This window comes from Lygodium microphyllum, chromosome 21 (assembly GCF_053477565.2).
Source record: "Lygodium microphyllum isolate KBCC chromosome 21, Lygodium_microphyllum_v1.1.10, whole genome shotgun sequence".
NCBI classification, from domain to species: Eukaryota; Viridiplantae; Streptophyta; class Polypodiopsida; order Schizaeales; family Lygodiaceae; genus Lygodium; species Lygodium microphyllum.
The window spans coordinates 20,301,739-20,314,899 of record NC_141155.1 but is presented as its reverse complement, the minus strand read 5'-3'; the positions used below and the strand labels follow the sequence as shown (position 1 = coordinate 20,314,899).

The 13,161-nt window shown below is 40.4% G+C and overlaps 1 protein-coding gene across 3 annotated transcripts in view; it reads left to right on the top strand.

The window, feature by feature from the left end:
• Positions 1-4,219: 4,219 nt before the first annotated feature.
• CIB22 (LYR family of Fe/S cluster biogenesis protein) overlaps positions 4,220-13,161 on the top strand; it is a 28,713-nt gene continuing 19,771 nt past the window's right edge. For all 3 annotated transcript variants that reach the window (XM_087662168.1, XM_087662167.1, XM_087662166.1), the window contains exons 1-2: positions 4,220-4,378; positions 4,483-4,629. In XM_087662168.1, the coding sequence (XP_087518294.1) occupies positions 4,501-4,629 (129 nt within the window). In that variant the 5' untranslated portion in view covers positions 4,220-4,378; positions 4,483-4,500. The remainder of the gene's footprint in view (positions 4,379-4,482; positions 4,630-13,161) is intronic.

The following is a 13,161-nucleotide window of genomic DNA, read 5'->3' as shown; positions in this document are numbered from 1 at the left end:
CATATCCTCAACAAAGCATCCATGAGGATTAAATCTGACCTGCAAGCCCTGCTCAACCATTTGACCAATAGAAACCAGATTCTTGGTGATATTCGGGACATGAAATACATTGAACATGTATTTCTTTTTCCCATCCTGCATAGACAAAGGAATTTTTCCAATCTGCACAATAGGATGTGCAGTATCATCACCAGTCTCCACAAATCCTGGTTTTTTCATTTTCCTTGCATCTTCCATCCATTCTATATGACCTGTCATGTGGTTTGATGCACCTGAGTCAACATACCACACTTCGTTGCTTTCTTCTACACTTATCACAGAATTGTTCATGTGTTGCACCATAAACAAATGCTCATTTCTGTCATCACCCTGTCTACTAGAAGATGCATAATTTCCTTGTTGCAGTTTTCCATTCATGATGTCATTCTACTTTTTATAGCAGTCTTTAGCCATATGATCCATTTTACCACAGTAGTAGCATTCAACATTACTGTTTGCATTTTGGCCTCTTTGCCATCCACCACGACCTCTTTGGCTCCCCCTGCCTCTAGAGTTACCATGTCCTCCTCCATAGGACTGGTTTTCTTGAGTTTGCTGCATATTCTGATTTCTACCACGGCCTCCAAATCGGCCTTCTCTACCTCTGCCTCTACCTCTTCCAGCATTTGAGTAGAAGACAACTTCTTTTGAAGTTCCTCTTGAAGAAGATGCACCACCATTTCTCTGCTCCTCAGAAATTAGAAGAGCAATCAACTCCTCAAAATCAGGAAATCTTTCATGGATGGAAATGGATGTTCGGAACTGTGCATAATCCTTTCCTAGACCATTCAAGGTCACTGAGACTAAATCATCATCTTCCACTGGCGACCCAATGGAAGCAAGTGCATCTGTAATCTTCTTCACCTTCATGTGGTAGTCATTGATGCTCATACTTTCTCTTTGCACATTGTGCAACTCTTGCTTGAGCTGTATTTTCCTGGCTTGCGTATTTGTGCTATACATTTTTGACAAAGTATCCCATGCCTCCTTTGGCATACTTGCATCCTCAATATGCACAATCATAGAGTTTGAAATGCTGATTGATAGCCAATACATAACTTTCCTGGCTCCCTCATACCATGCTTTAAATGCCTGCATTTGTTGTTGATTGGGAATATCAGGAAGAATTGGTTCTTCTTCATTTCCTGCAACAAATTCCCAATATCCCTTTCCCATAAGGAAATTCGTCATTCTAAACTTCCATGCTTGGACGTTGTTCTTGTCAAGCTTTTCAGTGACAATCTGTGAAAGAGAATCAGACGCCATTACAGAACACTGCAAAAAATTCTGTCACTACAAAAAACACAGCTTCACCCTCACAAGGGCAAATCTGCAAAACTGGCGAAAGTGGTATTTGACCACACAGTCACTTTCTAGTGACGATTTTGCATGAACAAGAACCAAGGATGATTTTGTAACTCCCAATGTCTCTGCACACAAGCATACGATGCAATTTCTGTGGTAACTTTTCACCGACCTGTAGAACAGTGGTCGCACAGCATAAAACAAGGCCTTTTCTTGAGTGCGTGCAGAAAACTTCGGCCTCCAAAACAGGCCCCGAAATGGCCTCAAATAAAAAAAATAGGGTCACCTAGGGCTAAAGCCTCTCCCGTAGCATATACTGCCCTCTTGCTTTACCGCAAAGGGCGTCTCAACCTGAGACAATGCACTCCTGCACTTTTCGGCTGTGCTACATGCAGAGACTTGCTCTCCACACCAGAAAAATGAAAGCAACACTGGTCTTCTTACCAGAACACCGCGAACTTGGCTTGCTTTCTTGAGCTCCTTACCACGAACAAGGCTCTGATACCATGTCAAGATTGTGGGAGAGAAGGAAGGAGTCTCACTTGTAGCTTTCTTGCTTGCACAATGGGGGAACACACATAGAGGTGGAGGCTGAAAACAGTTTTCCTCTTTTTAGTTGTGTAAGCCAAAAGAACTCGTATACAAAGAAATAGAAGAACCCTATATATGGGTCTCAAACCAAACTCAACTAACTAAGGTGGCATACTAACTGAACCACGAACTAGAGTAGATAAGGATAGCTGTCATCTAGCTATTATTCATGTGTGGTGTACCAACCACATCTGCAACCAACAAGTTGGTGACATAAATGCACAACGGTCATCCTGGCATATCACGAGTGGAGCTCGATATCTCAACAATACCATGATTGTGAAGATCAGATGTAAGACTTGCGCCTAGCGAGTGAAAGAAGCTCTTCTTCACTCCTTTTTTCTTATAAAAATGAAAGCACGACTCATAAAACTCAAAATAGACTCAACGAAGAGTAAAGAAAAATTGAGTGACATACTATTAGGTGCAATTTCTCCCCATACATGGAGTAGGCATCTCCTCCATGCCATATTTATAATATTAAAATGAATATTGCTTTGCCAAAAAACAGACCCATTACAATCACTCCTTTCGTAAAAGAGTTTGAGTTCACTGAATAGATAGTTGTAATCAGTTGCATAACTCACAACTGCTAATAGCCATAAAATGTTTCTAAAATGTCTTCAGTATATCTCCTAGAATCTCAAGTATTGATAAATATTTACAAAGGGGATGTACACACGCCTTAGAATAAACAGTGGTGTGTCTATTTAAATAATTTAATGAAGATGAAGAAGTCTATGGAATAAATTATACTTGCCATGTGTATCCAATTCATTTTGCTCTGCACATTAGCTATGCCAAAAATTCAAAAAAAATATTTTTGAAAAATAATTAATTGAATAAATGTAATTAGCTATAATATAGCAAATACTAATTAGAATTCCATTAAATAATCAAATCACGTAGACGTTAGCACTTGAGATATAAATATTGTGGTATCACCCACATATGCGGCTTCACCCACGTTCATACTTACAAGTCTCAAGCTCGAAAAATATAGGCATCCCCATTAACCTTCCACCCAAGATGAAAACTAATTCGTTCTTAATTTAGAAATGTGCCCCGCACACAGAGAACTATTTAAGGCACTCATCCTATCAATGTGCACACAAGGAAGAACCATTGAAGACACTCATCCTCTCGTGTTGGTGCCACCTGGCAACATGTAGATAGTAGGAAACCCATCTTTGGTTGTGTCTTTACTTTTGTTGTGGAGGTGTTGTTTCTTGGATGTCCAGGGTGTAGAAATGCACGCCCTTGTTTACTACTGAGATGAAGTATACATTGCAGCCATTGAGGCTTGCGAGGAGAATTTATGGTTAGGTTGTTTAGTGCCAGACATTGGTATGACTATGACTCCTATATCACATTCAGAGCCTATGATTACCATTCAATTGGCATGTAATTTAATTTTTCATGTGAAGACCAAGCATCTTCAAGTCTATTATCACTTCATTAGAGAGGTGGTTGAGGACAAGCATATAGAGCTTCCACTGATAAGACTCTTGCAAATTTGCTCACTAAAAGTCTCTTAGGGAATCTTATGTCTTCCTCAAGAAGATGATGGGTGTAAGATGAGATGTCATCTATTCCTCATCTTGTTGTAATTATATGCATACATTGCACTTTGTAACTTTTTTATTGTTTTCTTCAAAGTTAGACACATTCACCTTTAAATGGGAGGTTGTTGGGATTTAAAAGTAGTATGTGCCTAGCCACCTACATTTACTTATACTTAATGCTCGCATACATGTATGTTGTAGTAGGTCGTGGTTGTCTGCCATTGTCACTTTATTCTTTACTCTTTATACAATAATAGAATAAGAGAAGGCAAGTCACACATTGTGACTCTTGGAGTTTTCACATATCATTTTGCTCCCCTTGCTTGAACCTCCATCGCTCTTGCTTTCATTCCTGCTCCACCTTTCAATCCTAAGGGCAAATATACTTGTAAGATCCTAAAATGTATAAAATTATTTGTTGCAAATGAAATCACATTTACACATGTGCATATAAGGGTGGATTTAGACTATGGTTGAAGCTATGGAAAAAGCCAAATGATACAGGGGTGCTTCATTGATATGTTGAGAGCAAATTAACAATGAGTGTGTTTATGGCACAAGCTTCACACGTTTGGCTATAAAGTGGTAGCACTGTCTCAAACAAAAAATTAATGGCTATATTTGAACTAATGACGAGGGAATTTCTTGGTGTGTAACCAGCCTGAACCACGAAGTGCACTCCGTTTTCATGACACCACACAATGGAGCGTAGGTGGTAGACCCTAGTAGAAGTCATTCACGTTGTCCTTCTAGACATGCTGAAACTGGACCAAAACTCTTGTTAGTCATCCTGTTTGGTGGAAACCTACTTAACGACGCGCGGAGAAGGGAGAGGAACCTTGGCAGGAATCGCGAGAGGACTCGACGAGGACGAGGAGGTAAATCTGCAGATGAAGCAGAATTCTCTTCCCTGCATCTGTTGGTTTGGCACAGAAAGCGGATTCCTCTCCATCTCTGAATCTCCTTCGTGGTTTCATGACAGCCATAACTGGTCGACAGAATGAGTGCCTCCTTCACTGCCCTCGCTGCGTATCGCGCGCAGCAACGGCAGCGCGTCAGATTGTTGTACAGGCGAGCTCTTAGACTCACCCTGGATCTTGCCATCAACCGTGAACTCTTCTATCTGGAGGTTACTCTCTCACATCCCTCCATCTTTTCTCTCTCGCATTGCATTGCTCTTCATTTCTGTAAAGAGTAGATTTGCTCAGGATGATCAGCCTTCAAAAATGGAAACAGGAGTACAGTAGCATTTTATGCCTCACACACATCAGCTAAATGGTTTGACCAGAAAGGACTAACGTTTCTTATCGGGAGGACACGAGGTGTGGTTGTTTTGGTTGGGCAGTCTTTAATGGGAAGGACTTAGGGTGACGTAGACAACCCTGCCTGTATCAAAAATGGAAACAGGAGTACAGTAGCATTTTATGCCTCACACACATCAGCTAAATGGTTTGACCAGAAAGGACTAACGTTTCTTATCGGGAGGACACGAGGTGTGGTTGTTTTGGTTGGGCAGTCTTTAATGGGAAGGACTTAGGGAGACGTAGACAACCCTGCCTGTATCTATTTAGATGGCTGTAAGGAATACGTGGTCTTTACTTACACTCAAAGCAGATGGTGATTTTGTAATTCAATGTGCATTGTAGATATAGAAGGGATGTGCGTTGATGTTTAAATGAGAGGAAGGATGTTATGGGCTGATTCACTCTCTGGAATTTATCATAGTTCAAGTGCAACTAGAAGATGACATTAGTAATGCTTCGGGCTTATCCATTTGATCATAAAGTTTCCATATTGTGCAATGACAATGTGTATCATGTGGAGCACCAACTATGTTATGTTTGTTGATGAAAAGCAATACAATGAGCAACCACCATAGAATCACAATGTATCCACGAAAACTATCATGTGGAATCTTGCTTCATATAAGTAAAATATGATTTCATGAGAAATTGCTTGTTCTGCATTACAACCTACATCATGATTGCAGAGTGATAAAATGCTGTTGTTTCGAAGGAGGACCTCCTAGACCACTTACTTGAAAAATTGACAACTAAAAGTTGCAGTTATAGTGATTGTAACATGGTGTCAAGGTCATAGTAGGACGTATTAGCATCGAAACATTCACCTTTGAGATTCTACCTAAGGAATTGTTTGATAATTTGCATATCAATGCTTTAGATTGGGATGCTTTTAGTGCAAGACATAAATCTAAGAATGTGCTAAAGATTCTACTTGGCGTGTCTAGGGTTTCAACTAGTTAAGTAACATAAGGATTCTAGCTTGGCTAGATAAGGATCCTATTAAATGACTATACTAATGAGCCTAAGTTCACTAATAGACAATTAGCCTAAGGATAGGACCACCGTTGGGCTCCACTTCTTGTAGGTTGTTGTGAGAGGTCTCACATTGCACAATGAGCCTAAGTTCACTAATAGACAACTAGCCTAAGGATAGGGCCACTATTGGGCTCCACTTCTTGTAGGTTGTTGTGAGAGGCCTCACATTGAGCAATGAAAGCTTTTTGGGGATCTGGCAAGCTTAACTTTGGATCCAAGTTAAGTTTTTCTTTCAGCTTATAAATGCTGTAATTTCCTTACTTGCCCATTTGAATGGAACTCCCTGCTTTTGCAATGCATATAGGCGTGAAACAATGTTAGCAAAGTAGTGTATGAATTTTTTACATTACAAAAACGACCCCAAAAAGTTGTGTACATGATGCAAGGTTCTCAGATAAGACTAGTTGTGTATTGCCACTACTTTTGTAGGATCCATTCTAATGTTAGTAGTCATGTTTGTCATGCCTCGTCATCTTCTATTTGTGAGCCTCAATATGAGTCAGACCAGGACTTTTGGAGCTTTGACAGGTTTGTCCCATGTTTTGATGGGGGAGGTTACTCATTCTAGAGTGGCCATCTAGGCGGATTTCTTTTGTTTGCTGGGTCCCAGTGTGTTTTCCATGAGCAGTTTTTGCATTTCCCAAGCTATCCACATTTGCTGAACATTGTCCTTGCCAATCGGATTTTTTGGTGGCCATTTGGCATTTTCTAGGCATTTATTAAATATCACTTGGCAACAAGCCATGCCTTATGCTTGTCCAAGGATCCATCTGCAAGATACTTGGTCTTATAGACCCACTTACACCAATTACCTTTCGCTTCTTTAGATGCGGAACCAACTCCTAGGTCTAGTTTTCATCAATAGAATTGATCTCCTCTTGTACAACACAAATATCCTATGCAAGAGCTTCATCAACTATAGTAGGCCTACAATCGAAGAATCTGGGACATAAGGGCGTAGTTCACATAGACTAAACTATCCCATTGGGCTTGCATGTTGCGCCTCACAGTAGCAACCACCTCACCCAAAAGTGAACAAGAAAGACCTTGATGCTCCAACGTCAAACGGGCCATCTCAAGTATGGTCATTTGCCCCTTGCCGAACAATGTTTTAAGCTTGTAAAAACCTTGCTGTAATTTAATGACAACAATCCAAAATACATGTGTTTGCTCCTCAAGATGACCACAATTCACCTCCTTTAGAAAGATGGTGATGTCTCAGTAGTGGAACCATTAAAGCATCCTTCCAGAATCCAAGGGGCAGTAAAATGCAGTTTTAGCAAATACTTAATTTAGCATAAGTGTAAATTTAGTAATAAAAATCAACACATAACTAGAGCTTTAGTGCTCCTGCACCAAGCATGACACTTCTTGGCCCCAAAACTTGGCTCTTCTTTTGGTATTTCTTAAGATTACTAAGATCAGCTCAAATCACTTACAAGTGGCTGTATTTGCAGCCCTTTCTCACTGCACAATTGATACATATGTGCACAATGACCTTGTCACCTTAATGTTGGCCTTCAACCAACTATAGAGTGTTTAAAAATGCACATGAATACTTCGGTCTACCAAACCCTAAATGATAGCCAATACTTGAACCCAATTTCATGTAATATTTGCCTTAACAATTGTTTTTTATAGTTTCTATGGAATCCCACATTGTTTCTCTTACAAACAGAGGTATTTCTTTGATGAAATTGTGAGAAAATGACTTTTTTCATGACAGAGTTTCCTTGAAAGTGTATGAGTCTTGAGATCTTGGAGGATAAGAGAGAATCTCATACTGCTATGTTGCAATAACTTGTTTTGATGAAATTGGGGTAAAAAAACAGTAACAATATCTCCTAATAATGTAGTCATGGAGTTGCCTATTTGATTTTCCAAGTTGAGAGAAGAACAAAGGCTATTGCTTTGACCTCCACAAATGTGTACTTGCATTTTGGATAGCTGAGAGAGAGAGAGAGAGAGAGAGAGAGAGAGAGAGAGAGAGAGAGAGAGAGAGAGAGAGAGAGAGAGAGAGAGAGAGAGAGAGAGAGAGATTTGGTCACCTCTAAGATGAGCATAGACATATATAGGGAAGATTAGGGCAAATTATGTAGTTGTACCATGTTCAAGAGTAGGTGAGGCAATAGTTTTGCAATCTGAGCGAAATGTTTCCCTAGGATCCAACCTATACACTAGACATGACACAAGCCATATCCACAAATAAAAGGAACTGGACATCAGACTCATCTCTTAGCCATAGAGTCAAACGGGCTCACCTCTGAGCCTGGGAGCTAGTAGCATTGTGGGTCATAACCACATCCCAAGGGTTGGTATTCCATACCACATGCCCACACCATCTTGGTGTACAGATGGATGGGTGAAAGGGCTAAGAGTCCAAGAGTGGTGATTGCACAATGAATGTGCGCAATAGGGACTTGAGTCCTATAAATAGGACTCGGCTGCCCCAAGCCCGAAGTATCCTCAGTATATTTGTACTAAGTCACTTCTTAAGCACTGTGACCAATGTCTCTAATGCCCATTTGGATGTCCAGGGATGTAACACTTCCCCTCTCATGAATGATTGTTGTTCTCAGTAATATCTTTAGGGACGAGGTGAGGAAAACGACTCTTGAAGGAACATATTAATTCCAAGTAGCCTTCGTCTCCGCACGGTTTTTCACTCGACCAAATACTCAGGATAAATGATCTGATGGGATCGTTTAGTCCTAAGGCCAAGAACCGATTTGGATTCAAGTGGAATATAACAAGTAGTATCATGGAACACAGGATGAACTCGGATTTCTGAAGGTAAGTCCAACTCATAGGATATGCTATTTATCTTCTTGGTAATTTGGAAAGGATCACAATATCTCAAAGATAATTTTTAGCACTTGCTAGCAATCATTGAGTCAGAGTCCTTTGGGACTTTAAGGTAAACCGACATTCCCTCTTGGAGTTCTCCAGGAGTACGGTGCTGGTTAATATAAACAGTGGCACGATCCTAGGTTGTTTTAATGCTTTCCCTAGGAATTGTTAACATCTCTTGCATATCATATAGAAAGTCAACTATGAATTGTAATTTCATCCCTTCGAGCTTTGTGGCAATTAGTGGTTTCGGCTCATAACCATATATAAGCATAAACGAGCTATAACCAATAGTTGAATGCTTAGCATTGTTATAAGCAAACTCAATTTGAGGAAGATAAAGCTCCCAATTAGATTGCCCATGGAAGACATACGCACGTAGCATATTCTCTGTGGTTTGATTTGTTTGTTTGCTCTGTCCATTGATTTCAAGATGTTTCAAGGACGGCACGGATAATCGAGTTTTCAATTTTTAAAAAACCTATTTGCTAGAAATGGCTAGTAAACTTAGGATCTTGGTCACTGACTATTTCATCGAGCAAACCATAGTCTATACAGTTGTTTGACAAAGAGACTAGCAAACTCGTGGTTTTTCATAGTTGTTGTTGGGAATAAAGGGCCCTCGTGCCTTTTATATGTGCTTGGGTGTAAACACACCCTTAGCACACTTGTACATTCATATATATATCTATCTAAAAACCTAAAGAGGTACACTCATGATTGTACCCACAAGTCGTGCTCACTCTCCTCACTACTCTCTACTCCGCTTTGCTCTGTGTGTGTGTGTGTGTGTGTCTCTCTCTCTCTCTCTCTGCTGCTAGCGAGTACTGGGTGTCTTGATCCTTGTGCCTCGAAGCTCAACAAATTGGTATTAGAGCGGCAAGGAGTACACGCTTCTCGAGACGAAGCAAATGGCAGGTGTTGCAGGAGTCTTTTAGTTTGGCAAAAACAATGCTACAATATCCTGTTGTAGAAGAAGCAGGCAAAGCCGATTAAGACCAAAGGGGCAAAGCTTGCAGATATGGAATAGGAAGATTGGGATGAGTTAAATGAGCTTGCACGCTCAACCATCGAGCTATCGATTTTTGATGCTTTGTTGTTTAACATTGAAGGTTTGGATTCTGCATATGCTATTTGGACTCGATTGGACGAACTGTATGCACAGAAGAGTGCCGCAAGCAAAGTGTACTGACTGAAAAAGCTTACGGATTTGCGTATGAAAGAGGGTACAGCAATGTCTACTCACTTGAGTGAGTTTAACTCCATTTTCAGCCAGCTGGTTGCCTTGAAGTTCTTGATTGATGAAGAATTTAAGGCTACATTTTGGCTTTGCACTCTGCTAGAGAGTTGGGATACATTCAGGACTGCTATGAGCAATTCTAATGCGATTCTTTTGTATGTTGATGTAGAGAGTGCTCTACTCATGGAAGAAATGAATCGGCAGAACAATGCATCCAGTAAGTCTTCTAGTGCTTTGCATACTAGAGGCAGATCACAGCAGAAAGGCAAATCTGATAGCAAGGGACGTTGTAAATCACGTGGCAAGGATGTTGAATGTCATCATTGTGGCAAGAAGAGTCACTTTAAACGTGACTGCTACAAATGGAAAAAAGGAAAAGGAAAGGGCAAGAAGACAGATGATAGCAAGGAAGAGAAGAAAGAGAGTCAACCTAAGAAGAGCAGTGCCAAAATTGAAGAGGTGAATGTAGTTACTCATGTCAGTGACAGTGGAATGACGTACTCTTGGTCTCTTCACACTTTAGTACATATGCTTTACTTGCAGATACGAATGATGACAGGCATACTTGGATTCCAGATTCAGGTGCTTCCTTTCATGTCCCCTCATCGTGAGTGGTTTTTTGACTATACAGGGGGTCGACATGGTGTTGTTCATCTTGGGGACAACTATGCATGTGACATTGCAGGTATTGTCAGTGTGCAATTGCAGTTTCAGTTTTAGCATGGTTTTGTCTTCACACTTCAGCATGTACGGCATGTACCTTAGCTCAAGAAGAGCTTGATTAGCATAGGGCAGCTAGATGACGATATGTTTCTCCAGTGACTTACTATAAATAAGGATGTCGATGAGGAAAACGACTACTCACTTTTTAAGATACATAAAAAATAAGTAATTCATTATCTATTGAAAAGTTGGAGCATTGTCAATCTAAAAGGTAGGACGAAAAATTGATAATGTCCATATCACATTCAAAATGCAATCGTCTTTCATCATACCGTATTGTATTGTACGTTTGGTACGTGACAACCTTGTTGCTACCACTTGTGAGACCATTTGGATTTGGAGGTTGTTGGAGGAGCTTTGCTGTTCACAGACATGAGCTACTACGCTTCTATGTGACAATGAGAGTTGCATATCCTTGGCACGGGATTCCATATTCCATGCTCGGATGAAGCACATAGAGATCTAGTATCACTACCTTTGGGAGAAGATCTTTGACACTTGTGTGTGGAGTATGGTAAGATTGAGGACAATCCTGTAGATTTGTTCACCAAGTCACTTGTTTAGGCCGTACTTCGTCAGCTTTCCAAATCTCTTTGCCTTATGCTGCATTCATAAGGGTAGATAAAGCAGTTGTACCATCTTCAAGAGCAAGTTGGGTAGTAGTTATGTAGTCACTAGCAGTTTGGGCAGGATTCTGGGCAGGTTGGGCAGGCTGGACAGGGCAGACAGAGTTGCCATGCGGCAGGCTGAATTTTTGCAGTAATTGATTGTTATTTTATTGTGTTTATTCAATTGACCATATTCAGCAGCAGTCGGCCAGATTTCATTGGCCGACATGTTCATATTAGTTTGTTATTTTCTGCCAATTTAGGTACACTTGCCCTTTGGTCAGAGTCACTTTGTTTTTGTGCAGGTTGAGAGAGGTCTTTGGCTGGTTATACTCGCACAACTCATTGTACATATCCGCCTTCAGTATTTGGCATTCATTCTTTGCAGTCTTGATCATTCTCTAGTCTCTTTTTCTCTCCTTTCTCTGTGTTCACATATTTCTTTCACTCCGGTCATACGCTTCTACATTTGCTGCACTTTCACAAGAATTGCAACAACTTGATCCCGACAGTCAAGGATGAGGATGTGGGCTGTTAGCAAGGAGAAAAAGGGCTGCAAATAGCAACACGTCCTTCTAATTGCGTTAATGCTTTATTAAGGTGCGAACTTGCAATTTAATGACAGTTTCACATTGCACTTGTTCCTTTTGCCCTATCCTTGTACCACATAGCTTGTATACTCATCCACTGCATGCATGGTGTCAAATCCTTCATTGCAACTGCAATGGTTAACGTGCCAAGACCTAGAGGAACTAGAATTAGAGTTCATTTTGATTGTATATTTTGGTGAAGTGTTATTAAGTCATTAAGTTGATTTCTCATTTTGCTGAGAGCTAGCTCTGCTCCAATCAATTGGGTGAAACTTGAAAACTAGTGGCAACAGCTAATATGACCTTTGAGATGCTTGGCTACTATAGATGAAGGTTGGGTAGGTTGAGCAAAGGTTGGAATAGACCTTTGATAGGCTGGCAATGATTGGGGTGTGGGCAACTTGTAGAGATGGATGGCTGGTTAGACTGATCATGGATAAAGTCGAATGCCTACAATGCAGTCTATTTATAGAGGATTTTTGGGCATTTGACCTATCGTTAATAAATAGAGTGTAGTGATCGGGAGGCACAAAGATCGAGACAATCAGTGTTTGTTACGTGTGGAGAGACAGAGAGAGTGAGAGAGAGTAGAGTAGAGAGTGTGTACGATTTGTAGGTACAATGATGAGTGTACCTCTTTAGGTTTTTAGATATATATATATATATATATATATATATATATATATATATATATATATATATATATATATATATGTAAGTACAAATGCTAAGGGTGTGTTCACACTCGAGCACATTAAAAGGCATGGAGTCTTTATTCCCAACAACCTTCCACCTAAAGGCAATGTGCCTTAAGAGGAGAAAAGAATCAGCTAACTCTAGGTATGTACAAAGCTGAAATACATATATCTATCCAACTTCCATCATCTGTCGGCAATGAGCAAACCGCTTTGCTGGAAGACCCTTCATGAGAAGGTCTGCAGGATTATCATCTGTATGTACTTTGACAAGCTCAATGCTCTTGCTATCAAGTACATCTCTAATGAAGTGGTACTTCACATGTATGTGCTTCGTCTTTGCATGACAGACGAGATTTCGTGCTAGCATGATAGCACTCTGACTATCACAATGGAGAATAGGTAACTTTGTGATACCAAGCTCTTGCTCCAGATGTGAAAGCCATAAAGCCTCCTTACATGCCTCAGTGGTAGCCCCATACTCTGCCTCTATAGTAGACAATGCAACACACTTTTGTAGCTTGGATATCCAAGAGACTGCTTCTCTTTTGAAAGTAAACACATATCTAGAAGTGGACTTTCTGCAATCCGCATGACTAGCATAGTCCGCATCCGT